This window comes from Zingiber officinale, chromosome 1B, assembly GCF_018446385.1.
Source record: "Zingiber officinale cultivar Zhangliang chromosome 1B, Zo_v1.1, whole genome shotgun sequence".
Taxonomy (NCBI): domain Eukaryota; kingdom Viridiplantae; phylum Streptophyta; class Magnoliopsida; order Zingiberales; family Zingiberaceae; genus Zingiber; species Zingiber officinale.
Window position 1 is genome coordinate 169,945,087 of NC_055986.1, and position 27,396 is coordinate 169,972,482.

General features: G+C 35.5%; 1 protein-coding gene across 1 annotated transcript; it reads right to left on the reverse strand.

Annotated features, from left to right (window-relative positions):
- Nucleotides 1-5,270: 5,270 nt before the first annotated feature.
- LOC122045085 lies at nt 5,271-25,343 on the reverse strand. Its single transcript, XM_042605149.1, has 7 exons — nt 25,278-25,343; nt 24,438-24,522; nt 23,951-24,010; nt 19,898-20,005; nt 6,150-6,220; nt 6,033-6,067; nt 5,271-5,923 (listed from the first exon to the last, which is right to left on the reverse strand). The coding sequence occupies exons 1-7, from the start codon at nt 25,341-25,343 to the stop codon at nt 5,800-5,802; spliced, it is 549 nt and encodes a 182-aa protein (XP_042461083.1). The 3' UTR covers nt 5,271-5,799.
- Between the last annotated feature and the right edge of the window lie 2,053 nt (nt 25,344-27,396).

Here is a 27,396-nt window from a genome sequence, read left to right on the forward strand (position 1 = left end):
GCGCTCGGACTGGGTCCAGGTGCATGAAAGCTAATAAGTCATTGATGAAGAGTTGTTATAAAGTGGATTGAGGCAACCACATTCAGGCACCTGGACAGGGTCTAGGCGCCGAGGAGCTACCACGTCAGCAAATAGATAGTTCGACTAGTTAGCTATAAATAGAGCCCTGATCTTTGAAGTTAAATACAACACACTTTGTACTTTGTTTACAAACTCATTATGTAGTTTAGGGATAACAATTTCACCCGAACTCGATGGAGGAGGATATGGAGGGACTATCGATACCCGATACCCGACCCGAATACCTGATTAAATAATATATATACATATATTAAAGAAATTTTCCTTTTTTTTTTTAAATCTGCTAACTCTTTTTGTTGGTATTAGGATGAGACTATATAGATGTTTAATCTATTTTTTTTTAAATTATATATGCATATTTTAATATGATGTTAATTTTAATATATTTTTGTTGAATGATAATAGTTGGATAGAAAAAATAAAAATTATAAGTATAGAAGATATCCAATTCTTTAATGGGTATGGGTATACCCATCGAATATCCTATACCCGATGGGTATGAGGACGGAGGATATAGAATCCGACCTGAATCCGACCTGAACCCGACCCATTGTCATCCATGATGTAGTTTCTAAGTCTTCAATTGTTGTAAGGGATTTCTCTGCCTTCAAAAAAGGAGATCTTTAGTGAGCTTTATTCTGTCTTAGATTAGCAACCACGCATGTTGTAAGCCAGGTAAAACCTCGACCTCTTACTTTACTTTTATGCTAATTATTTTTATTATTTAATAAGTGCGTGTCTTTGCTAAGTTCAAATAGAGAGAGAAGTGTTAATTTCATTTGCATGCTATTTACCCCCCTCTAGCTGGTCTACACGGGACCAACAATTGGTATCAAAGTAAGGTGCGCTTTAGAAGGATTAATCACCAACTGAAGCAACAAGATGGTCGGAGTGAGCATTCATCCAACAAAGTTCGAGGGGGATTTCACGATCTAGAAAAGGAAAATGGAGGTATCTTTTAGAACATATTTTGATATATTGGTTACTATTAAATATGATTTTGTAGTACCCATAGATCAGCATGGATCTGAAAAAGAAGAGCAACTCTAGACAAGAAGGAGCAAATCAACTTCATGGCAAATGATAAAGTAGAGTTCCATCTGCTAAGCATTCTTTCACTCCAAGAAGTCAATCAAATCATTAACTATGACTCAGCTAAAGAAACTTTGGGAGAAGTTCCTAAAACTGCACAACGAGACCTCGAAGGTAACTCACAAGACGAGACATGCTTTAGAACCAACTCAGCAACCTCCAAATGGAAAAGGAAGAGACAGTAGTTCATCTACACGTACGAATCAAGGAGCTGATTACCGTACTCATGAATCTTGGAGAAATGGTAACAAATCAAGATTCGCTAAGGTATGTGTTAATTGTGTTCCCGAGAACACTAGAATAGATGTCTATAGTGGACTCCTTCTATATCTCCAAGGATCTTGAGGTATGTACTTTAGAGAATTTATTTTCTACATTTAAATTACACGAACCAAGATGCACAGGTCTAAGAAAATAAAAAGAGCCAAGTTAAAACCTATCACTAAAAGCTAACTAAAAAGATGAATCGGATGTCGACACATCACTCGATGAAGATGAAGAAGTGTTTATGGTATGAAAGCTAAATAAGTTTTTTAAAACTAATAGATTTAAAAGTCATAGGCCAAGAAATTTCTTTCGAGAAAGAGGAAAGTCAGATGTTATAGCTGTCAAGAAGAAGGGCACATCAATGATAACTGCCTGAATCTCAAAAGCAAGGAAAACTAAAAAGGGCTAAGACGATCAAATCACAAGAATCTTAAGGCGACTTGGGACAAAACGTCATCATCCGAATCTAAGACGAAGCAATACACTTGACTAGCATTAACGACAAGTTACCAAGAAGGAGAAGAGGGCAAAACTTCATCCGAAATGAGCATAGAGAACATTGATGAAAAGAGAGCTTCGAATTATGAGTCTGACACGGTACATGAGGTATGACTCTTACTTCGTGATCAGCTGTATGATGGTATAAAAATGCTATTTAGGCCATTATGCAAACCACGAACTAAATGTATGGATTTAAAAATAGAAAACAATGAGTTAAAGATAAATTTAGCTAATGCATGCCCATTAGAACTTTTTGAAAAAAAATTAAAAATGAAAATATAGAATTGAAAAAAATAGATTTGTTGAAAAAAAAAAGATAAATGCTCAAATTTTAATATTTCTCATGTAAGATACAATGGTAAGCTTAACTGGTATTTACAAAACTATAAGGGTCAAATATAAAAATTGATAGAAAATATACTCCTAAAAAATATTTAATAAATCTAGTAGTAAGAAATTTATATTGGGTTCTCAAATCATACTTGGTCTAATTTAATTAATTTGTATATGCATACTGAAAATTAATTTATTTTAATATTAACAAATTTGCAAAACTAATAAATTTGCATGCCTTTTGTTTATCTTTTGTGTTGAATTTTTTTCCTATGCAAAATAACGACATTATCATCTTATAGAAATATTTTTGATATTTTATGATCATTGTATTATTTTAAAAAAAATTTCTTTTGAAAAATAATTTTTAACGATTGAAAATATTTTGACAATTGATTTTTCAAAAAATTAATTTTTCTGTGGTAATAAATTATCTGTGGTAATAAATTAGGTTTTCTATTAGATCAAAAATTTTGATTTTTTTTATAATTATCTAATTTTTATGAATTTTTTATCAAAAATTTTAAAAGTCGTTGACAAGGAGTCGTTACATAGTGAATTGAGGCGACCATATCCAAGTGCCCGGACCAGGTCTAGGCGCTCAGGAGCTGCCACGTCAACAAATGACTAATTTGACCAGTGGATTATAAATAGAGTCATGATCTTCGAAGTTAAATACAACACACTCTGTACTTTGTTTACAAACATGTGCTTTAGTTTCTAAGCCTTCAATTGCTATAAGGGGCTTTTCCTCCTTCAAGAAAGGAGATATTTAGTGACGTTTATTCTGCCTTGGATTAGTAACTATCCAGGTTGTAAACTAAGTAAAACCTCTGTCTCTTACTTTACTTTTATGCTAATTATTTTTATTGCTAAGTTCAAATAGCGAGAGAAGTGTTAATTTCATTCGCAGGCTATTCATCCCCTCTAGATGACCTACACGGAACCAACAATATGTGCTAGTGAGGGGACTAGATCTGACAGCCATTAGTTATCTTTCCATTCATCAAGCATCATGTGTTTGTAGGAGAGCATTTAGGGGACTAGATCTGCCAACCTCGTAACTGCCTCCCCCTTCATTTGATGTTGCATGTCATAGAATATTTGTTGTCATTATCCACTTCTTTTGGAAGGGATGGTCTTATCTGGCCCCTACAGAGAGGGGTTTGAAATAGGCTAGGATGGATGAAGAAATAACATTGATGCTAAGTGACTTTGTGAGTAGACAATGCCGACAATCTGGGGCAAAACAGAAGGGATGCCGGCGATTAAGACCGAGGCATAGGTGATGTCAGGATCTAAGACTAAGTCGGAGGGAACATTGGTGACTTGGGCCGAGACATAGGCTATGGCAAGATCTGGGACTGAGTTAGAGGGGGTGTCAATGACTTGGGCGAGACATATGTGCAATGCTAGGATCTGATATCAAATCAGAGAGGACATCAGGACTCGATGTCAAGATGAAAGTGATATTGACGACTAAGGCCGAGACTGAGACTGGACCAAAGATGACGTTGATTGCTAAGGCCGAGACAAGATATTGAGATCCAAGACTAGAACTGAGGCACGAAGATAGTGGTGAGGCTGAGACAGGATGCTGAGATCCGAGATTGAAACTAAGGCACGGAAGATGTTGGCAACTAAGGTCGAGATAGGATGTTGAGATCTAAGAGTGAAACCGAGGCATGAAGGATGCTGACAATTGAGGCCGAAATTGGATATTGAGATTCCAGATTGAAATTGAGGCACAGAGGATATCAACAGTTGAGGCTAAGACATGATGTTGAGATTCAAGACTGAGGCTTGTCTCTTGACGAACTCTATTTCTGGGGCTAAGTGTTTTAAGCTAATTTGATTAGACCCTAATCTCATCTAGACTGGGTCTAATTTGCTTTGGATCACGTTTGACACAACTTGACTTTGATTGATAGCTCAACAAGTCTTTTGAACCTATCCATAAGACACGCGGGGGCTCTAGGATTTTGCCACATCAATTGTGATCCTAATTAGATCGATCACTACAAGAAAAATGTCGTTTAGCGACCAAAATTTTAGATGCTAATCGGTCATTAATTTCATTTAGCAACTGAAAATTTCAATCACAAGATTTTGGTTGCTATTTCAATTAGTGACGGAATTTAATTTTCATAGCTAAATAATTTTATTATGAATTTTATCATATATGCCTTAATATTTAAAAAAATGTATATAATTATAATATCAATACAACTAATATCAACGCCAATCAAAATAATATCAATATTAATCAATACTAATTAAAATAGCAATACTAACAACATTCAAATAATGTACACAATTAAAATATCCAAAATTTAATTTACTAACAATATCTAAATGTAGAAATCTTGATGAAGATTTATTGGAAGTACTGTACATGGATGTTTAACAACATAGTAGAACCTTTTCTTTCTCAAGTTCTTGATGTTGTGATTGGTACTCTCCTAACTTCTTCAATGATAAATCTTCTTTGACAACTAGAGGTGTCTCAATTTGCTGTTTAATATTCAAAGTTTTATCAATTTCTTCATGGATTTTGTCAATTTGCAATTGCACATCAGTAAATTCTCTTATCCTTTCCTCTTTCTTTTTCCCAGCTCCTCCAAAGGCGGTGGTGCGAGTTGCTCCTTGATTGTGCTTGAGGAATTATCAATTAGAAGAAAATTAAAAGGTACCTGAAAGCCTCATAAATAACACTTGGATGATTTTTGCTCTCTGATTAGTGGAATAACAAGTAAACATGGATGACTATGGTTGGTTATTGGAAAAGCCTGAACGAATTAAAAAAAAAAAAAAAAAAAAGAGCTCAGAATGCTTTGTTACACATTTGTACCACACACCATCAAACTTATAACATTTTTATGAAAAAGAAAGGAGGGAAGAGCCAACCAAAAATAAATAAGCAGATATGTACTCTCTAAGAATCAGAAAGGAACTACTATAGACTAACATAGCATATAAATTAAAACATCCATGTGGACCACAAAGAAAATACTGGCTTCTATAACATAAACACCAAGCAAAATCTGAAGTTATCAAGATACATTGCCATATACTAAACTTCTCTGCACAAGAAAAATATAAACATCTACATGGATCTGGCAAAGAATGTAACAGGAATTGCATTTATATACATATTTAACTAACAACAATATCAATCAACAAAGAAATCAAAGCAACTCTTGTTGCACCAACAAGAGATGCTTATCAATCAACAAAGAATCAAAGCAACCCGATCAGCTAACTGGTCACCTGAAACTGCTGGATCACATGAAATAGGAGCCCGCACCTAACTGCAGAATTCTTATGGAAAATGACTCAAATTGTTATGTCAATATTTATTTCAAAGTCTCAACTACATAAACTAATTGTTTTTAAAAAATAAATATGTCTGCTAGCTGTGATCTTAAACAAATCTCACAGAGCATTGCCATTAATCAAAGGAGTTGCCAACCAAAGATTTAAATCTCACCTAATTCAGATAAAAATCATGTCTATCTGACTCAATTAAAAATTCAGTAGTATAACAAATTGTATCCAATATTCATCAGAGCGTATTTTGGAGTTGTTCTGTATAGAGACACAAACCTCATGATTAATCAAAGGAGGGAAGGAAAAAAAGAGGTCTTGCCTTGTAACATGCAAGCAAACGAAATTAGAAATGATATAATTATTTTTCTCAAATGGACTTTCTGACTTTTTTCTAGTTGAAGTATGTGAAACTAATCCAAATTCCTTACCTTAATTCTGTGGATGATGAGAAATTCAATCCACACTATCACAAGCAATATCAAAAGGAGATTAGTAATTACTGGATATTCAAAATAAAAATGAAACTATCTAATCATAGAGCTAACTCTTGTTCTGGACTTGTCATTCTTGACCATTTGCAATAGGAGGTTCGGTTGCAGAGCATTACCATTGATAACTGAAAAAAATAGTTTCCAAGATTAGTAAGTCAAAATTCATATAAGCTTTTTAACAAGGAACAGGATGATGAGGATGGTTGTGATCATCCATTCTGCAAAGATCATGTTGAAGGCAATACTGATGTGACACCGAGTACAATAGCAATTATTTTACAAGTTGACGAGAATGGAAATTTGAAAAGAAGACAAGAAGAAAAACCGTTGAAAACAAAAAAAAAAACCGTCTTTCTCTAAGCTTTGCCAAAAAAGAAAATCTTATTCAATATAAAGGATAATGCCTCAAACAGTTAAATAGAATGTTTATATAGACAAATCTTAAATTGATATACCAAAAATACCAAAAAAAAATAAATAACTAAAATAATAAAAAAAATGTTTAGTGGCTGTGAAAAGGTACTAAATGGTATTTTTAGATCTGAAACTTAACGTTTACGGGTTCCACCCATAACAATGTAGATCTCTGGTATCAATCTAAAAAATTATTAGTTTCACCTACTAATAATGAATGCCCCAAATATTCTCTACCATCTCATCTAGTTTAGGACTAAATCGTCCTACACGTGGAATAGGGGTTAAATCCAGAACTCCGAATGGATTCTGCCTATAGACAATGTCAAAAGGACTCAAACTTATGGTGATGTTTCTCGATTTGTTGTAGGCAAACTCTGCTTGAGGTAATGCCAAATCCCACTGCTTCAGGTTAGTTCCTGTCAGACACCTCAGAAGATTGCCCAAACTCTAATTCACCACCTCTGTCTGACCATTTGTCTGGAGGTGGCAGGCATTGTTAAGGTTCAATTGTGGCCCCAGTTTTCCCCATAAGCTCTTCTAGAAAGGGTTGATGAACTTGGTATCACTGTGAGATATGACAATAAATATTAATTAAATAATAAGTGTTATTTGAGAAATAACCTCATAGATTTTTTTTAAAAAAAAATAAAATTTAAACAGAATCGGTAAGACATGTTTTAAGGGGATGAATTTATTGGGCTAAGAGAAAACTTGTTCGAAATATTCCTTAAGTAGGAGTTGATAGATTTAATTAAACCTAAAGTATATTTCATCATCCTAATTATATAAAATCTAAAACCTAAGTTCCTTCACTATTCACCTGATTTCCCCCTTCTCTCGATTCCCTTCTCCCTTGCATCACCACTGCCGCCCCCTCTCAGTCAATTGTCGTTCATCTTCCTTTGCATGAGGTCAAGACAGTAACTCTGTCGGTTGTGTGAGAGCCGCCGACGCTCTCCCCCTCTCTCAAGCTCCCTTTCTCCCCGAGCCGATGCTTCCTCTTTGCTGAAGGCCAGATTGGCGACACCACCAATTGGGGGAGAGTTGTCGATCTCCTCCCATGCCCTAGCTTCCATCATCGATGCCAGCTATTGCCTAGAGCCACTGTTGCTGTCGATTCCTTGTGCACCACTTGATTTGCTAAGAACGTTACCCCAACTATCGGTGCTGCTCTATGCACCTGTGACCACGGTGGCTGGAATTGCTACCATCAGCTCAGTGATCAACATCACAACCATAGCCTAGTGTTCTCCCTACTCGGCCACCGTCGAGTGGAGCTTCGCTCTAGCCACATATAGACTTCAGCAGCCCTCTCACTATTCGTCGACATTCTCTACTCCGACCATCTTCTCCAACCATGCACCGCTTCTAGCTGTGAGCCACCAATGAGCATCATAGGATTTGATGAGTATTAAGGATGAAGTTATTACTAAGCTAATCCAATTGATGAATCGATTTGATTAGGGTGAAGGATGTATTAAATTACATATTTATGAATTTTGGATGAGAAATTTTAGTGTGGATGATATATAAACCTAATCTAGTCAATTGGATAAATTGGTGAGAATTAGGGTTGATGGAGGTTAGACCTAATTCAATCAAAGAGTTGGGTTAGTTGAAGTTAATCATTAATCGGGATTAATTAATGATCGCCTTCAAGTAGAGTTTACCCTAATTAGTTGTGGAATGTGATTTAGCTTTTAGTTACACATGTAACTACCTAAACTATATATATGTCGATGCAGGACTCTATTTTGAAATGGGCATCTTAACGAGAGACTTATTTTGGGAATGATCTACGATAAAGGCGAGTATTTCTTTCTTGACCTCTATAGTTCATTGAACTTAGTGCATGATTTTTAATTGATGGATGAGATTGCTTTACCTTAAATCTACTCATAGTTATCCATGCTTGATACTTACGTACTTGATCTTAGAGATATTCTATCTATTATCTATACAATTTCATCTTTGGATATTCTTACTTTGTAGTGTACACACATATATAGTGTATACTATATTAGTTATCATGCTGATTATGCATATGTCAATGTACACACATGTATAGGTGTTGCTAATTATTATATATGTTGTTGGTAGACACCTGTTGGATTTTTTTATACATGTAGATATATGTGATTGATGAATCATGTTTTCTGATTATACCAAGATTGTATGTGCACACGTGTCTATTGTGTGTGCACATATATTTGGTGGATATTAATGGAGATATCATGTTGATTATGTTGGTGCAATCTGCACTAATAGTCTATCTTAGGTTTTGATGAATGACAAGCTAGTTAAGTTAGGTATTTTTATGATCTAATGCATTTACCAAGCATGCAGGGATTGATGGGTCTAGGGGATCTGACATCAGGCTAAAACCCAACTAGGTCTGAGGACCCGATAGTTGGTGCAAAGCCCAGATATGTCAAAGGGTTGACTTGATATTTGGCAAGAAATCTGACTGGGTCCTCAGACAACTGGCGAGAAGACCTGATGGGTCGAGAGGCGAGTCTGCAAGTTAGTAAGTGAAAATAAGTCACTAGAGGGGAGAGTTTTGATGAGGACAAGTCTAAGTTTAGACTTTAGGTGCTTGTCCCAACCTAAATTAAGACCATGACTAATTTTTGGTCTTGGAAAGACAGAAATTAATTAATACTCATATTTTATATTTGTACTAACCTTATTTTGCAAGATATACTTTATTTCTGGACTAACACATTTTGCAAGAGTGAAAAGGCACAAAAAGCCTCAAATAAATAGTGCTCAAGACGCCTCCTGCCCCAGAGCAAAAGGCATTAAGGCACTTCTTGGTAGTTGGAGGCACCTGGAGCGAGGGTTGGAGGCACCTCAGAAGTGTTAGAGGCGCCCTCGCTCAGGATAAGAGCAGAGCTTGCGAAGACCATCCAGTCCATTGCAGTCGGAGGTTGGAGGTGCCTCAAAGGTCGATGAAGGCGCCCTCAAAAGGATAAAAACCACCTGAAGTGGAGTTTATCGACTCGGAAGCGGAGGGGATGAGAGATGGTTTTGGAGGCTATTGGAGGCGCCCTCAACGACCTATAAAAGGAGGATTAAAGTAGCTCTTTGAAGAACAACTGATATTCATTTGATCCAAGTGTCCTCCTGAGCTCTATTATTGGTTCAAAGAAGTCACTTTGCTACCGAGATGTTTTTCCTAGTTGTTTGACTTTTTCTGATAGACCGACAGCAACACACGAGCATGCCCTGAATAGTTGGTAAATTTAATTAAGTGTTGCTTTCTTTATTTCAACTTAAAAGGGGGAATGTAGGTTGTTACACTAGCCATACCAGTCTTTAGGTTGTTACACTAGACCTATCAGTCTTTCATTGTATTCGATCACCTCTTTCAGCGGTACCAAAAGAGGTTATTAGTGAATTACCCATCGATAGATCCGCGGGACTTAAGTCTTGGAGGAGGAGTCGCCGAAGGCTTCAAACCAGGTAAAACCGATCGAGTTTTTCCTTGTGTTCTTTTCAGTTTAAATTTTCTGCTACAATTTTATTTTAAATTTTAAATTAACTCTATTTTCAAAAACACGTGATTCACCCCCCCCCCCCCCTTCCACGTGCTCACGATCCAACAAGTGGTATCAGAGCCAAGTGAGCTCTGAATTGGTGGAACCACCTCAGAATAGGGGGTTCATCGATTTTCCAGTTTCTCTCGTTTAAATTATAACTGTAACTTTTTTCCGCACTACTTACCCCAAGACCAAGTCTTGGTATCTGTTTTAAGTTTTCTTTTGCAATAAACCAATGGGCCAAACCGAGGGATTCAGCACTGTTCATCCCCCGCTATTCAACTGAGACAACTTCTCATACTAGAAGAAACTGATGGAAGTATATCTGAAGGTTGACTTCGACCAATGGTTCAACATAACAAAAGGATACAAGACGCCAGTCGACCACCACACCAGAATTCCAATTAACCCAAAAATTGGAATCTAAAAATAAAGAAAAAAGCCCAAATAGACTTCAAGGTCCTTAACACAATCCAGTGCGGTCTCACGAAGGAAGAACTAAACCGCGTTGACCTACACAAAAATACAAATGAGTTATAGGACAAGCTCATAGAACTACATAAAAGGACAAACGACGCAAAGGTAACTAAAAGAGATTTATTTTTAAATAAGTTATTTAATATCAAAAATACAAGAAGGAGAGACTACAAGTCAGTTGCATATAAGGATCAAAGACATCCTCAACGGGCTCCACACGATCGGCCATCAAATGGAGAATCGAGATCTTATAAGGAACGCCTAAACGCATTCCCTCGAAATACATTATGGGCATCCATCGTGAATGCCTATAAAATTTCGAGGAATCTTTTAAAATTAAAATTAGATGAATTATTCTATAAATTAGAGCTGCATGAACAGACTAACGCCAAATCTGCCGAGAAAGATATTTCTCTTTTTGCAGGATCGTCCAAAGAAAAGTCTAGAACTAAACCAGAACTAGAAGTTGAATCTGACCCAGACTAAGATGATAAAGAGCACCTAGTGAACTTGGTAAGAAAAATATTCACTAGAAAAAAGGAGTTCACCAAAAGGGATTTGCAGAAGATCAAGTCCACCTCCAACAACAACAAGGCAAATGTCACGTGCTTTAGGTGCAACAAAAAGGGACACTACAATCATGATTGTCTGAGACTCAAAAAGAAGAAAGCCCTCAAGGTGACTTGGGATGAGTCGTCATTGGAAAAATCAGACAGCGATGAACCAAAGCACACCAACTACCTTACACTGATGGCGTCCGGACCAAAATTTGAAAGTGAATCAGAAGATGAGTCCGAACCCAAATCAAGTCATAAGTCCGTACTCGTTTTCAAAGGTTCTAACAAGGTACAAGCTAGTTTAAGTAAAAAGTTTGTCAAATTAATTGCATGTTTACATAGGAAATTGACTATTTCTAAAAACAAATAAATGAACTAAGTATAGAAAATAAAGCATTTAACAAACAACTAAAACTAACTTCAATGACTAAGCTGATTCAAGCGGGAATCCCAACTCAAGTTGCAAAACTTGAGAACAACAATTCCAGATTAAAAGGCGAAGTAGTTGAACTAAAAAAACAACTTCTATAAAAATTCATAACTAGATCCAAGTAACTTAATATGATACTTAGATCACAAAGAGCTGTGTATAATAAGTCCGGACTCAGATACAAGTTTGGCTCGACTAACAAGACTTTTATATCTCTAGTCATCCAAAATAAAAATCAAACTCAAACTCAAGCCTGGGTTCCGAAAACGTGCCTAACCAAGTAAGTAGGACCAAATCAATATTTTGTACCTAAGAATCAGATAAATTACATAAAACAAGAAAACGATAAATCAAATAATCTAAACCCAAACTACAAATTAACTAAACTAAACTTGGGCCAAAGTCCAAAATAAAACCAAAAACTAACTATAATCAAGTATTTTATAATTACAAAACAAATAAACATAAACAAAAAATCAAAACAAAATACAAAAGCAACAATCTAGGGAGGCACCAGAATAGCTGGCACCTCACGAACCTAGTCTACCATATCGGATAGTTAAGCACCAGATAATTTGATCTTTGATCAACAAAGTATCAAGGAGGGGCAAAATGTTAGGGAAGCTCGGTCTAAGGAGTCAAGTAGGGTAAGACATATCCTACTGGGTCTACTTAGTTGAGTGAAACTAACCGAAGCTATCTCGCAACATCCTAAACTAGTTAGACCAAGCTTTATCAATAGAAAAATTAAATGTCTAATTTCTTAAAATAGCTTTGTCTAGAAGTAGTCATTGCTCTGATACCCAAGAAGACCTATGTGCCCCGCCACAGTTTGGAACCTAATTTTTTAAATGCACATTTAAATGACTGACGGTCAAAGCTGAATCTAACACAAAGTCAAACTATCTTCAAAAAAAAAATCGACTAATTCATCTTACAAAACTATAGGAATATATTGGTTAATAAACTAAATCAAAGAAGATGATTAAGGATTCAAATTTAATTATAAATATTAATTAAATGTTAATTAATTCCACTTTAAATATTAATTTAATTAAATGTTAATTTCATTAAACCCTAAATATTAATCCACCTAAACTTTAAAATAAAGTTAATTAAAAATTAAATTTTAAAATTAAAATTAAATTAAATGTAAAGTTAATTAACGTATTAAATTAATTTTTTTAAATTATTTTAAAAATATTTTCAAAAATTTATTTAAAAATTATTTTTTAAAATGAAATCATTAAAAAACCTTTTAAAAATGGTTTTTTAAAAAATTAATTTTTTTAAAAAAATATATTTTAAAATATCTTTTAAAAGCTTTTAAAAATCATTTCAAAAAACTTTTAAAATCTTTTAAAAATTATTTAAAAATATTTTTAAAATTATTTTAAAATCATTACAAACTCTTTTCATTATTTTAAAAATCTTTTTAAAATGTTTTAAAAATTATTTTAAAAATATTTTAAAATCTTTTAAAAATTATTTTAAAAATATTTCAAAATCTTTTAAAAATCTTCTAAAATCTTTTAAAAATTATTTTTTATAAAAAAATTTAAAATCATCTTTAAAACATATTTTAAAAATTCTTTTAAAAATAAAAAATATTTTAAAAAATATTTTAAATTAAAAAATTATTATCTTAAAAACTTAGTTAAAATTTAAACATTTAAGTAAAACCTAAAAACTTTATTAAAACTTATACTTAAATTAATACATTAATAAAATTAATTTAAACATAAATATTAATTAAATAATTAATTAAAATTTAATTAACTTAATTAAAATTTAATTAACTTAGACTTAAAACTCAATTAAATAATTAATAAGTAAACAATTAAAATTAATTGAATTAAATTCAAAACATTAATCTAACCTTAATTGATAATTTTGGATAACCTTAATTGAAAACTCAATTTAAATAATATCTTAATTTAATTTAATCTAATTAAAATTTTAAACTAACTTAATTCAAATCAATCAAATTACAAATCAATTAACTTAAATCTCAATTAATAACTACGTATTATTAATCTAAAATAAATAATTAATTTAATTATTCAAAAAATTAATTATCAATTCATACTTAAATTAATTATAACATAATCATTAATTTAACCTAAATTAAAATGTAATTAAACTTAAGTTAATTCAATTAAAAGTTAAATTATAGTTAATCAATACTGATAATAAATAATCCAATTTAATTTCAAATAAACTATCAATTCAAACATAAACCTATGAAATATAGTTAATTGAGACTTAAAAATTCCAACTTAACTTATTTTTAACTTAATAAAATATGAGTAATCAATTAATTCATTTAGTCGGCCAATTAATTAACTTAATCCTAGAATAATTTTCTAGAAATAATTAATTAACGATTAATTTAAATAATCTCAAATTAATCAAACTTAACTTATAGTTTTTCAAAGTTACATATTTTCTAAAATCAATATTTCAACACTAAATCCCTTAAACAATTAGATAGAGCTCCTTAATAACTATAGGTGTTAGGTTAAGAGGAAATATTAACTTAAGAGGAAGGATTACAAAAATAAAAATAAAAGAATTTTGAAAAACTTTTTCAAACTATTAAAAAATATTTTGAAAATATTTTCAAAACTATTTTACTTAATCTTTTTGAAAAAAGATTTGAAAGTCACTTTATGACTTTCAAAATTGTTTCAAAAATTACTTTAAAAAATCTTCTAAAAATAAAAATGGTATGAAAATTACTCCTTGAAAATCCTTTCAAAAATTAAGTTTTAAGAAACCTAATTTCATAATATTTTGAAGATTACTTTTGAAAAGTATTTTGAAAATTTCTTTGAAAAAATAACTTACAAAAGTTGTAATACCCCGGTTCTGAAATTCTGATTAAGTATGACTTAAAAGGTTAGATGAAGATGCACCTTCCTTTTTTGAAGCCCAAACTTAAGAATTCCAAAGTTAAGTCTGCTTGGCTTGGAGAAATCTGAGGATGGGTGACCTCCTGGGAAGTTTTTCAGGGTGTGTGCGAGTGAGGACAAAGCACGCTGAAAGGACCTCCGGTAATCTGTGGAGCTAGTCATCAACCCGATGGGTAATTCTGGTGGCGTTCCTGGTTCGGTCTGGGTGGGGTCCGCCCAAGCCGGGACGTTACAGATGGTATCAGAGCAACCTTGCGACTGTGAGTGCGCATGTGGCAGGAGCACCCAAGGCACCACCTAGCGAGGGAAATTCTGGGATTTGTCTGTGGTGTGATTTGTGGTTACACAACGAGGGCGTTGTGTCTTTAAGTGGGGGTGATTGTAATATCCCGGTTCTGAGATTCTGGTTAAGTATGGCTTAAAAGATTAGATGATACTATCCATATCACCAAGGTGCACCTTCCTTTTTGGAAGCCCAAACTTAAGAACTCCAAAGTTAAGCGTGCTTGGCTTGGAGAAATCTGAGGATGGGTGATCTCTTGGGAAGTTTTCTAGGGTGCGTACGAGTGAGGACAAAGCACGCTGAAAGGACCTCCGGTGGTCTATGGAGCTAGTCGTCAACCCGATGGGCAATTCTGGTGGCGTTCCTGGTTCGGTCCGGGTGGGGCCCGCCCGGGCCGGGGCGTTACAAAAATTGCTCTGAACATTAAACTTTAAAAAATTACTTTGCAATACTACATTAAAAACTATTTTAAAAATTATTGTCACGCCCTAGAAAAATCTCTGCCCGATAAACGGATAGCATCTCCCCTGTAACTATGACAATATGAATCATAAATACATATACAAACTATATACATCAGCCCACATGGCTGGAATATACACAACCATGCAAGTATATATATTAAATAGCCCACACAGCTATACTAAAAACACCAATACAACGGCAATACAATTACGAATATATATATATATACTCCAAGCGACTCTACAATCATCTATCTGCTACATGAAAACATAAAGATACAAACGAGGTGGTGAGTGCGGGGCAGGTAATAGACAAGATAGTGCATGGTCTATATAAAATAAACATGGAGATCAAAGTATACAGTCTCAGTAGGTAATAAAGAACATGATCATACTGACATAATCAATTCATCTAACATAATCGACATAATAACCATACATAATCATAACTGACATACCAACTGCACAAACCACAATTGAGATAATGATAAATACATACCCAATCTGAAATCGACACATGGTACAATGATCAGTAAACTCACTGGTTCAGTAACAGATCTGCTCGTAACACCTGTGCAATATATACGACAGCATATATATGTATAATAAATGACATGTATGAAGCATGACAACCATATGCAACAATCATATCTCAAATAAGTACAACAGATCACAATCACATGCAACTAGTATCTAATAGGCATGTATGCAGATATAACTCCACAGATGCACCGCACATCATATGCAAATGCACATGCATGCCACATGGTCACCCCTGCCACCTCTCCAAGCACCACGACCCCTGTATGGCCGAGAGGCTTGAGTCCATGACAAACCGTACTAGCCTCCAGTACATGCACCGCTATAGAGCGGCCGAGATGAACGATTCGCAAAGTAGTTATCTTACTACATAGCATCAAGGTCTCTGACTACTCACATCACTAGCCCCCTGACTACTGAACCCTCCAGATCCACTACTCTAGAGTGGTCGAGGCGGACAGAACACTAAGCGACCTTGTGGGCAGAACAGGACTAGCTCCACTCCTAGCTACCACTCTCCCACAATGGCCGAATGGGCAGCTATAAATTGTTGGATCCCGTGAGTGTTTTGATGTGATCAACCAAGTTAGGTTAGATCCTGCTCGTTATCTGATCCCCGTGTCTAAGTGCGCAGGAACTTAGGAGCGCAGGAAGTCGAGCAGAAGACGCAGCTAGCGAAAAGGACGGCACGAGAAGGGAGCTGACGGGCTCGGTGCGTCCGAAGGACGAAAGAGCTGCGGAAGAGTACACCGGTGGGCGAGAAGAACATGCGCGACGTTCGAGGGACGTAAAGCCGGGACGGAAGCCTGCTCGAGGAGAAGGCCAAAAATTGGGTTCGGGTGAGCCCTATTTTGATTGGCTAGAATCACCCAAACGCATGGAGCTTCGGAAGTCAAAACAAAGGAGAAAGTGAGCTGGAAGTAAAGCCCGAGGCGCCTTCATTGATCAATGGAGGCGCCTTCACCTTGAAGGTGCCCTCATTGCTTAATGGAGGCGCCTCAGACAGGTCAAAGACGACTGTTTACACAATGGATAAAGTTTTATCCATCCACTCGTTGGAAGCGCCTTGAACCTCTGTTGGAGGCACCTTGAACCTTCGAGATAAGATTTCCAGGAGCTATAAAATGGCCTCTAGAGCTAGGAAATAGTATTCATTCAAGAAATCAACTCTGTATTCATTTCTAGCAATAGTTTTGAGCTTCTAAATGTGTAAAAGACTTCTCCGCCTTCAGAGAAGGAGATCGTTAGTGCGCTTTTCATCGCCTTGGATTTACAACCGTCTTGGTTATAACCAAGTCAACTTCTGGTCTTCTCTAATTCTTTTGTTTTACTATTTTATTATTTTATTATTATTGCTATCTATTTTGAGTTGAAAGTCTTGAGTGTTGGTTAATCCTAGGAAAACGTACCGGTTCCACTGTACAAAAAATTTTGTACAAGTGTCGAACCTTTCCTTAAATAACCTATTGTGTTCTTTAGAAATTAAATCAGGAATCGCAGACGGAACTTAACATCATTGATTCCAAATTTAACTTATCTGTTCTTAATGGTTTAGATTTGAATCGCAAGCGGAACTTAACACTATTGATTCAAATCTACCTAAATTATTAATTCCATAAATATTAATTTCCAAAATTGGCTTCCAGGACTGCATGGCGAGGCACATGGCCTTCTTGGATATGGGAGCAACCACCACCGCCTAGGCAAAGCCTTTTAAGGAAAGCTAATATTTATTTCCTTAAATAACTTTAGGTTAACCAAAAAGAACAATCGAATCACAAATTCGAAAAAGAAGAAAACACAAAATCGAAAAATAAATTCGATAAACTAGATCTAATTGCCTCTTGTATTTAGAATTCATACAAAGAAAAATAACTAGTATGATGCGGAAGAAAAATACTAGTTATACCTTCTCTTTGTAAGCTAATGACCTCAAGATCTTCTGCCGTATTCCTCGTCTCGCCTTGGACGTCGTGTGGGCGACGATCCTCCAAGATGAACACCACCCAAAAGCTTCCTCCTTTTTCTTCTAAAATCCGGCCACCATCACCACCAAGGAGAAGAGAGCAAAGGGAGAGGAAGAAGGGAGAGGGTCGGCCACACCAAGAGATCACCCAAGCAAAAAAATAAGAGTTGTGTCTCATGAAGCCCCCTCACCCCTTCTTTTATATTACTTGCCCAAGGCAAATAAGGAAAAACCTTTTACAAAAAATAAAATCATCCAAGAGTTTTTTCTTTTCCCTTTTTATTTTTCCTTTTCTTTCCTCTTGATTGAATCAATCACCAATCAATGGTTATGATCAATCCTATTTGGTTTAGGATTGGAATTGGCCGGCCCTTGCTTGGGCACCAAGCAAGGTGGCCGGCCACAATTAAAAGGAAAGGAAAAATAATTTTTTAAAAATTTTACAAGAAGAAATCTTCTTATAAAATTTACAAGCTCTCTTTCCTAAAGTATGAGTTAAAAAAGGAAAGTTTCTAAAAATTAAAACCATGTTTTAAAATTTAAAAACTCTCTTATAAAATTTCCTTTTTTAACATGGTGATAGAAAATTTAAATTTTAAAACTTCTTTTCCTTTTTTTTCTTAAACCATAAGGATGGTTAAAAAAGAAAAGTTTTAAAATCTTTTAAACTCTCTATTTAAACATGTGACCTAATTCAAATAAGAAAAGTTTTAAAAATTAAAATCTCTCTTTTAAAACTTATAGTTTTCTATAAAGAGAAGATTTTAAAAAATTCAAAACAACCCTCCCTTTTTGAATTATTATGGTCGGCCCCTACAAGCTTGGTCACCAAGCTATAGGGCCGGCCCCTTTCAAGAGGATGTGGTCAGTCATTGGTCGGTCACCAAGCAATGGTCCGACCCCCTTCTTGGACACCAAGAAGAGCCTTACATTTGGATGGACTTGAGGCTATAATGAGGCTACGACAGGGACCTAGAGGAGAAATTGGTTTTGGCCTTCCGATGAGCTTGAGTATCCCGTGTTCGCCCCGAGCACACAACTCAAGTTCATCGATAATAACTCATTCCACTATAGAGTTATTACCGCACTACCGCACCAATCCCAAATTACATTATGAGCTCCTTCTTATCATGAGTGTGTTAGTCTCCCTGTGTTTAAGATTACGAATGTCCACTAATTAAGTAAATTACTGACAACTCACTTAATTAATATCTAGCTCCAAGAGTAGTACCACTCAACTTTATTTTCATGTCGGACTAGGTCCACCTGCAGGGTTTAACAATGAGTTCCTCTTGGGGACATTCTCAACCTAGATAACTAGGACACAGATTTCTTCTATAATCAACAACACACACTATAAGTAATATCATTTCCCAACTTATCGGGCATATTGATTTATCGAGCTAAACCTCACCCTTTGATAAATCAAAGAAATAAATATTAAATATATGTGCTTGTTATTATATTAGGATTAAGAGCACGCACTTCCATAATAACTAAGGTTTAGTTCTTTTACTAAGTCAGTACAAAAGAACATACCTAAATGATCCTACTCAATACACTTAAAGTGTATTAGTGTAATTTATTAGTCAAGATAAACTAATACTTAATTACACTACGACTATACTGATAGTTTGTTCCTTTCTATCTTAGTCGCGAGCAACTGTTTATAATTTATAGAGAACCGACAACATGATCTTCTGAGTGTGACACCACACTCCATGTTGTCTACTATATAAATTAATTGAACAATTACATTTAATAAATGCAGATATTGACCAATGTGATTTTTTTATTTTAACAAATAAATGTTTACAAAAGCTAGGCTTTTAGTATACACTCCAACAATCTCCCACTTATACTAAAAGACTAAGCTGTCATATCTGTTGCCTTACATCTGATTCTCATCCCCTCCACATGTCGATCAAAAGCTTTCGCCGGAAGGGCCTTTGTGAAAGGATCTGCTAGGTTATCTTCTGATGCAATCTTGGCGACGACAACTTCTCCTCATTTGACGATGTCTCGTATCAGGTGCTACTGGTAAAACATTTCAATAAATTTCTTAAAACTAACAAATTTCAATCACAGTCGAGAAAGCATCAGCGCAACAGAAGGAAAGTCCAGTGCTACAATTGCAACGAAGAAGGGCATATCAAGGACGACTGCCCAAAAATAAAGCAAAAGACAAAAGACAAGGAGAAGGTAAAGTACAAGTCAAATTCCTCCAAGCACAAAATCCTGAAGGCCACGTGGGACGATTCGACGTCCTCCGAATCTGAAGTCGAAGCCTTCTTGGGACTAGCGCTGATCGCCAACCATCTGTCAAAAGAAGAGTCAAGCTCAGAAATGAGCATAGATGAAGGAGGAGGAACATCAAAAGAGGAAAGTTATGATGAAGGGGGAGCATCACAAAGTAAGGTAAGTAAGGTACGTGCTCTAAATCCTAAATAGTAGTTTCAATTTATTAAAGCTCTTTCTAAAGACTTAGCTTAATCAGAAAAAGAAATTGCTAACCTAAATAAAATGGTAGATAATTTGAAATCTGAAAATGATAAATTGAAACTCCAAATTGAAAAATTAAAATCTGATGCATGTTTAAATACTAATGTTTTTCAAAAATCAAAAATTAAGGTTTACGGAAAATTAAATTGGTATATAAGAAAACATCAGGGTCAACTTAGAAGAATACCTAAAGGCTATATACCCCCAAAGTTTTTAACTAACCCTGTAGCAAGGAATCTATACTGGGTTCCAAAATCTTTACTGGATTAAAATTTCTTTAAGTTAAGGCTTTCATTGACTTAGAAAATAAGATCTACACATGATATTCATTGACTTAGAAAAAGCTTATGATAAAGAGAAATTATATGGAGAATTTTAGAAAAGAGAGGTGTTAGCGTAACATATATTGAACTAATTAAGGATATGTATGAGGATGTAACGACCAGAGTAAAGACTTCAGGCGGAATAACTGAAGCATTTCTAATAAAGATAGGATTACATCAAGGATCAACTCTAAGTCCCTATCTTTTTACACTAATTATGGACGAACTCACTGCGCACATTCAAGACACAGTACCGTGGTGCATGTTGTTTGCAGATGATATTATTTGGGTAGATGAGACACGTGAAGCAGTAAATGCAAAGCTAGAATCTTGGAGGGAAACACTACACGGGAAAGGTTTAAGCTTAGTAGATTAAAAACAGAATATATGGAATTTAAGTTTAGCAATATTAGAAGTAATGAGACAATTGTTAAAATAAGAGAGGACGAGTTGCCTGCAATCGAAAGATTTAAATATTTAGGATCATTTTTACAAAATGATGGAGGGATTGAGAGAGATGTCTTACATAGAATACAAACAGGATGGGTGAAATGGAGGGGAGCGTCGGGTATTTTATGTGACCGTAAAGTACTTCTTAAACTTAAAGGTAAGTTATATAAAACCGCAGTTAGACCTGCTATGTTATATGGAGCTGAATGTTGGGCTATGACTCGAGCACATGGGCAGAAGATGAGAGTTACAGAGATGAGGATGTTAAGGTGGGTGTGTGGACATACGAAGATGGACAAAATAAGAAATGAGAGCATTAAAGAGAAAGTCAGAGTTGCATCTATTGAGGAAAAACTCCGAGAGACACGTTTAAGATGGTACGAACATATACTTAGATGACCAATAAATGCTCCAGTTAGGCGATGTGAAACTATGATAAACATGCATATCAAACGAGAAAGAGGAAGACCAAAAAAGACTTGGTTAGCAACAATAAAACAAGATAAAATTTATTTAAATATAAATGATGATATAATAGGAGATAAAGCTCAATGGCGTAAAAGGATTCATACAGCCGACCCCACCTAGTGGGAAAAGGCTTGGTTGTTCTTGTTGTTGTAAGTTAAGGCTTTCAAAAGAAAATTAAACATAAAAATTTATTTATGAGGCTTTGACTAAGGAAGTGGTTGTTGCTCCAATAACCAAGAAGGTCTAGTGCCTCGTCACGACCTGGAAGTCAAAATATTGAAAACAAAATGTTTAATTAATTTTCTGATAAAAGTATTAAAATTAAAAATAGATAATACTTTGAAAAGTTTTTAAACAATTTTTTGGAAATTCTTCAAAAACATCTTTTTCTAAAAAAATGTTTCTTGCATAAAATTTTGACTTAGAAAAATACTAAATTAGAATTTTTTTTAAAATTATCTTAACTAAATTTTTCTAGAAATGATTTGTTTTTACTTAGCAAATGTTTTAAAAAAATTTTCCAAGAACATTGTTAACTTAAAATATTTTTAAAAAAAAAAACTTAGAAAATTTTAGTCTGATCTTGTACTTAGAAAACTTGAATTTTTCTCTTACTTAAAAAATTTTTAACTTCGAAATTTTTTTTACTTTGTTCCCCGCTCTTTTTGTTGTGATCAAAGGGGGAGATAGTTAAGTACAAGTTTAAGTTTAAGGGGAGTTAGGAAAATTATAAATTTTTTTCTAACTTATGTTGCAAATTCTATTATTGCAATTTTTGTACTTAAAATGTTAAGTTTAGTAATTTTCTTAAATTACTATTTGGTTAATTTTACCCTAACTTAAACTTGAGTTGATGCATACCAAAAAGGGGGAGATTGTTGGATCCCGTGAGTATTTTGATGTGATCAACAAAGTTAGGTTAGGTCCTGCTTGTTATTTGATCTCTGTGTCTAAGTGTGCAGGAACTTAGGAGCGCAGGAAGTCGAGCAGAAGACGCGGCTAGCGAGAAGAACGGCACGGGAAGGGAGCCGACGGGCTCGGTGCGTACGAAGGATGAAAGAGCTACGAAAGAGTACACTGGTGGGCGAGAAGGACGTGCGCGACGTTCGAGGGACGTAAAGCCGGGACGGAAGACTGCTCGAGGAGAAGGCCGAAAATTGAGTTCGGATGAGCCCTATTTCGGTTGGCCGAAATCACCCAAACGCATGGAGTTTTGGAAGTCAAAACAAAGGAGAAAGTGAGCTGGAAGTAAAGCCCGAGGCGCCTTCATAGATCAATGGAGGCGCCTTCACCTTGAAGGCGCCCTCATTGCTTAATGGAGGCGCCTCAGACAGGTCAAAGGCGACCGTTTGCGCAATGGATAAAGTTTTATCCATCCACTCGTTGGAGGCGCCTTGGACCTCTGTTGGAGGCGCAACCTTCGAGATAAGATTTCCAGGAGCTATAAAATGGCCTATGGAGCTAGGAAATAGTATTCATTCAAGCAATCAACTCTGTATTCATTTCTAGCAATAGTTCTGAGCTTCTAAGTGTGTAAAAGGCTTCTCCGCCTTCAGAGAAGGAGATCGTTAGTGCGCTTTTCATCGCCTTGGATTAACAACCGTCTTGGTTGTAACCAAGTCAACTTCTGGTCTTCTCTAATTCTTTTGTTTTATTATTTTATTATTATTGCTATCTATTTTGAGTTGAAAGTCTTGAGGAAGGTATACTTTTATATTACAAGGAATTCACCCCCTCTTGTCGGCCCCGCTGCACCTACATAAATGACTGACGACTATCTCACACCACAAGGGAGACAATAGTTGTCAGCATGCAATGAATGATGAACATGATAAATAATCATGATACTAACACGATCATCATCGATGCAACATCCCCAATCCACATAAACATCTCCAGTATAAAAATCCATCTAATACCTATAGGTATAGGTAAATCCAACTGGTGTCTATTAAACAACAAAGTACATCAAGTAGAACACCAGGTCCGTACCAACCATACACGTACGCACTCTACAACGTAGGTATAATCAACATAATACCTCCAATATCACAACCAGATACATACACATAACCACATAGATATAATCAATCAGAATCCTCCGATAGTCATACAAAACACATATGTCCATAACCACAAAGGTATAATCCACAAGAAACTCACCTTAACCACACTGGACAGGCGTACACACACTACATGTAAATGGACAGCAAATCATGTGACTCCTACAACACATACCAACCATGTGTACAGTCAACAAAGATATGCATAATCAGTATGTTAACCCAAATCAACCAGACATCCCTATGATACATACTATACGTGTGTATATACAACAGAGTTCAGGTATCAAAAAACGAGACTGTATAGAATATAACTAGATTACCTCAAAGATCAAGCATAAGTATCAAGCAGGAAAGCAGCAATCGTAAACAATCTAAGGTAAAACAGTCTAATCATCCAGTAATAACCATGCTTTAAGTTTAACTAACTACATAGAGGCAAAGAAAGAAATACCCGCCTTTATACGTAGATCGTGTCAAGTAGTCCCACGTCGAGACGCTCGTCCTGAACCCAAGTCCTGCGATCACATAGTATATGATATAACTAATCAAGTATGAACTAGTTAGCTAAATCCATCATGAACCAAATAGCTAACTGAACCCTAATCTGATTAATCTATACATTAATTCCATTTCAATTATTAACCCCTAATCTGATAGTTAACCAATCTCATTAACCCTGTTAGATTTAACTCAATACATAACCTTCACTAGATTAGGTTTAATCCTTCTAATATCCTGATAATGATCATGCTATCATTCAAATTAACCTAACTAGAGAAATCAACTCATAAATGAATCTCTAACCCATAACCAAATAGATTAAGCATCCCCAATCATTTTCCCTTCCAATTATGATTTACTACAAGCATAATCAATCCAAAACTCACTAATCAACACACTAATCCAATCTAATGTAAACACAAAATCAATTTTAGAACTCACCCAAGTATAAAGCTTCAACTGATGCTTCACAACCGGAGAAAACCACTATCGGTATTGCTAGTTTGAGTAGGTAAAACAGCTGCCCCTTTCAATTCAAACATCCCAATTCAATATCAATACAACCACAACCAAGAATTCAACTCAAATTCTTAATTCATAACATCTAACTAACAATTTACCTCCAATATCAGCCACCACTTCTCCCACTAAATCCCCAACAATAGGATGCGTTGATGAAACCCATGATCGATTCAACAAAAATCCACAGCATACTGTGTTGAATGTCTTTCATTAGTCCAAATCAGAGAAGAACAACCAAAGAAAACTCACTACACTAATTCCATGAATCCCTAAAGAAATACTTGGAATGCTCACCCCCTGGAGGTGGCACTCGAACAGAACCCCATTTGTGGTGGCACGAGTTTCCCTTCCATGGACCAACCGATACGAAGAGCGACTATTGCTTGATCTGCTGGCACAGCACCGGCAGAGGGACAAAGATGCCCAAGGGAGTAGATCTGTCGTGATCGACTTGGGTGGTCGCTAGAAGTGGTGCGTCGATGCTCGGCTCTCAAGACGTCTCCAAAGATTTGCAATGATCGACTGGAGAGAATGGGTGGTGATCACCCACATCCACGGCGAAATCAAATCAAGAAGAAGGTTGCGGCAACGAACGGAATCTAGGGCTCGAGATGCAGTGGCGATGTTGAGCGCAGATCCGACGCAATCGACGACTTCCAGTAGATATCCAGCACGCTTGGTCGGTTGTGGATCGACGACTAGGGCATCGACTGAAGAGGTGGAATCGGCAGCGACGAAGTGACCTCATAGGCTCATAGCCCCCTTCCCATCGGCGATGACAGCGATCAATGAAGGTGGCGCGGCGTTCGTCGGGTGGCACGGCATCGACCGGTGTTCGCCGGGCAGGGCGGCTGGCTACGATGGCCGGTAGCAGCGAGATTGTGAGGGAGGAGCGTCGGCTGAATCGGGAAGAAAGAAGAGAGGAAATGGGGGAAAAGGGGAAAATGAGATTAAAAGTTTTTTATTAATATTTATATTTAAATCTAAATAATAAAATCTTAAATTAATTTCTCAATCAACGCTCATTTTAATTGAGGTATCCAAATAAAATTTATATAATCTAATCAATTCATCCCTTTAAATATGTCATACGGACTATGTTTAAATTTAAAAAAAATTAAAAATTTTTAAAAAATTCAATAAAATTATTTTCCAAATAATCTTATTATTTAATTATTATTTAAATACCATATTTTACAATTATTTTTAAAAAATATTTAAAAATTTGATTTTAAAAAATAATTTTCAAAAGTTACTAAGAAAATTAAACTTTAAAAACATTACTTTACAACATTACTGATCTGACGGTAAGAACAAGGGACCCCCGTTCTGGGGAGTCAACGCTACGAGGAAGTCAAAGGATCAGGTGGTCGATAGAAGAAGGATGGGCCGACCGGAGAAGGATGGGTCGACCGTCCGGCCGGGCGACCGGTGACTAACAGATGACAAAAGGCGCCCCAACAGGAGTCGGGGTTCCGACGCTCATTGAATAGGATTGTAAGGCCGAGCGGATGACACGTTCGGCCGAAGACATAAGGTGGCATACTGCTAACGGTCTCCACAGAGCACCTTACCAGAAATCTCCCAAGTAAACCACGCTATGTGACCGGTCGGACGCAAGGCGTGTGCTGGCCGGCCGGACGCCCGGCAGGGAGTAAGTAGAAAAGGACATCTGACAGCGGACATGCTCTATAATCTGGCCATACTCCAAATCTTACGACAGAAGGATCCGCTGTCCCATCAGAGACGTGCTCAAACTATAACAGTATGGTGTCAGGTAAGCTCCTCTGACAAACCCACACTACAGTATGGGAAAGGGCACGTGTACACCTCGGTATGTGTGCACTCGCTCCTCCACAGCCCTATATAAAGGTCCTCACCCTTCGCCGGAGGTATGCATTCTACGATTCTTGGAGCCACTTTCTTGTTGAGCTTTGCCTGACTTGAGCGTCAGAGGGTCGTCGCCAGGAACCCCTTCCCAACCCGACTTCTGTGCAGGTTCACCGAAGGTCCGGGCGGATAGTCAGCAGATCTACGTCAGCCGCTTAGAAAGCGCGCACGTACCCAGCGTCCGTTGATTCAACTATCGGACGGGATCGATTACCTTGAAAATTACTTTTTGAAAAGTATTTCAAAATTTATGTTTAAAAATAAAACTTTATGGAAAGTTAACTGTTAACTTAAAATTCTTTTTACTTATAATTTTTTTTCACTTAAGATTTTTCTTTAAATTTGTTTTAAAGAAAATATTATTTTGAAAAATTTTCAAATCTTTACTTCATTTATTTACTTAAGAAACACGTTTACGTCAAATCATTGAAAAATGCACACTTGTACACCATTTTGAAGACTAGTAATTCTTTGAAAAATCAAAGAAAATGTTGAAAATTATTTTTTAATTTTTTTTGGAAAAATATTTTTTGTTACTTACACCATTTTTGAAAGAAAAATCTATACTTGAAAATCTTTTAAAATCTTCACTTAAAATCATTTTACTTAAAAATACTTTGAAAATACTATTATTTCATAAAATTACTTGTAAATCCATATTTAGAAAAATATTTTCTTTACAAAATTATTGTTCATCAAAAATTCTTACAATCTCTTTTTAACTCAAGAAAATTCCGATTCTTCCTAACTTTGATTCATATGATTTATTTATTTCCTTGCATGTTTTTTTTAATGAATATCAAAGGGGAAGAGTAGGGTTAAGTTAGAACAAATTATGTAGAAGATTAAGTTGATAAACTCAAACCTAGCTCTACAACTCAAAATGATCAAGAAATAAATATGAATTCAAAATCTAAAACTCTTAAATCATTCTTGCATTCACTTCTTCTATTTTATTTCTCCTAACTTTAACCATGTTTTCATTACA

Coding starts and splice junctions, on each gene's coding strand:
- LOC122045085 (XM_042605149.1), bottom strand. CDS start 25,343: ATGCCGTGCCACCCGACGAACGCCGCGCCACCTTCATTGATCGCTGTC. Junction 6,068..6,149: donor ATGACAAGTCCAGAACAAGA/GTTAGCTCTATG, acceptor TGCTTGTGATAG/TGTGGATTGAATTTCTCATC. Junction 5,924..6,032: donor TCATCATCCACAGAATTAAG/GTAAGGAATTTG, acceptor GCATGTTACAAG/GCAAGACCTCTTTTTTTCCT.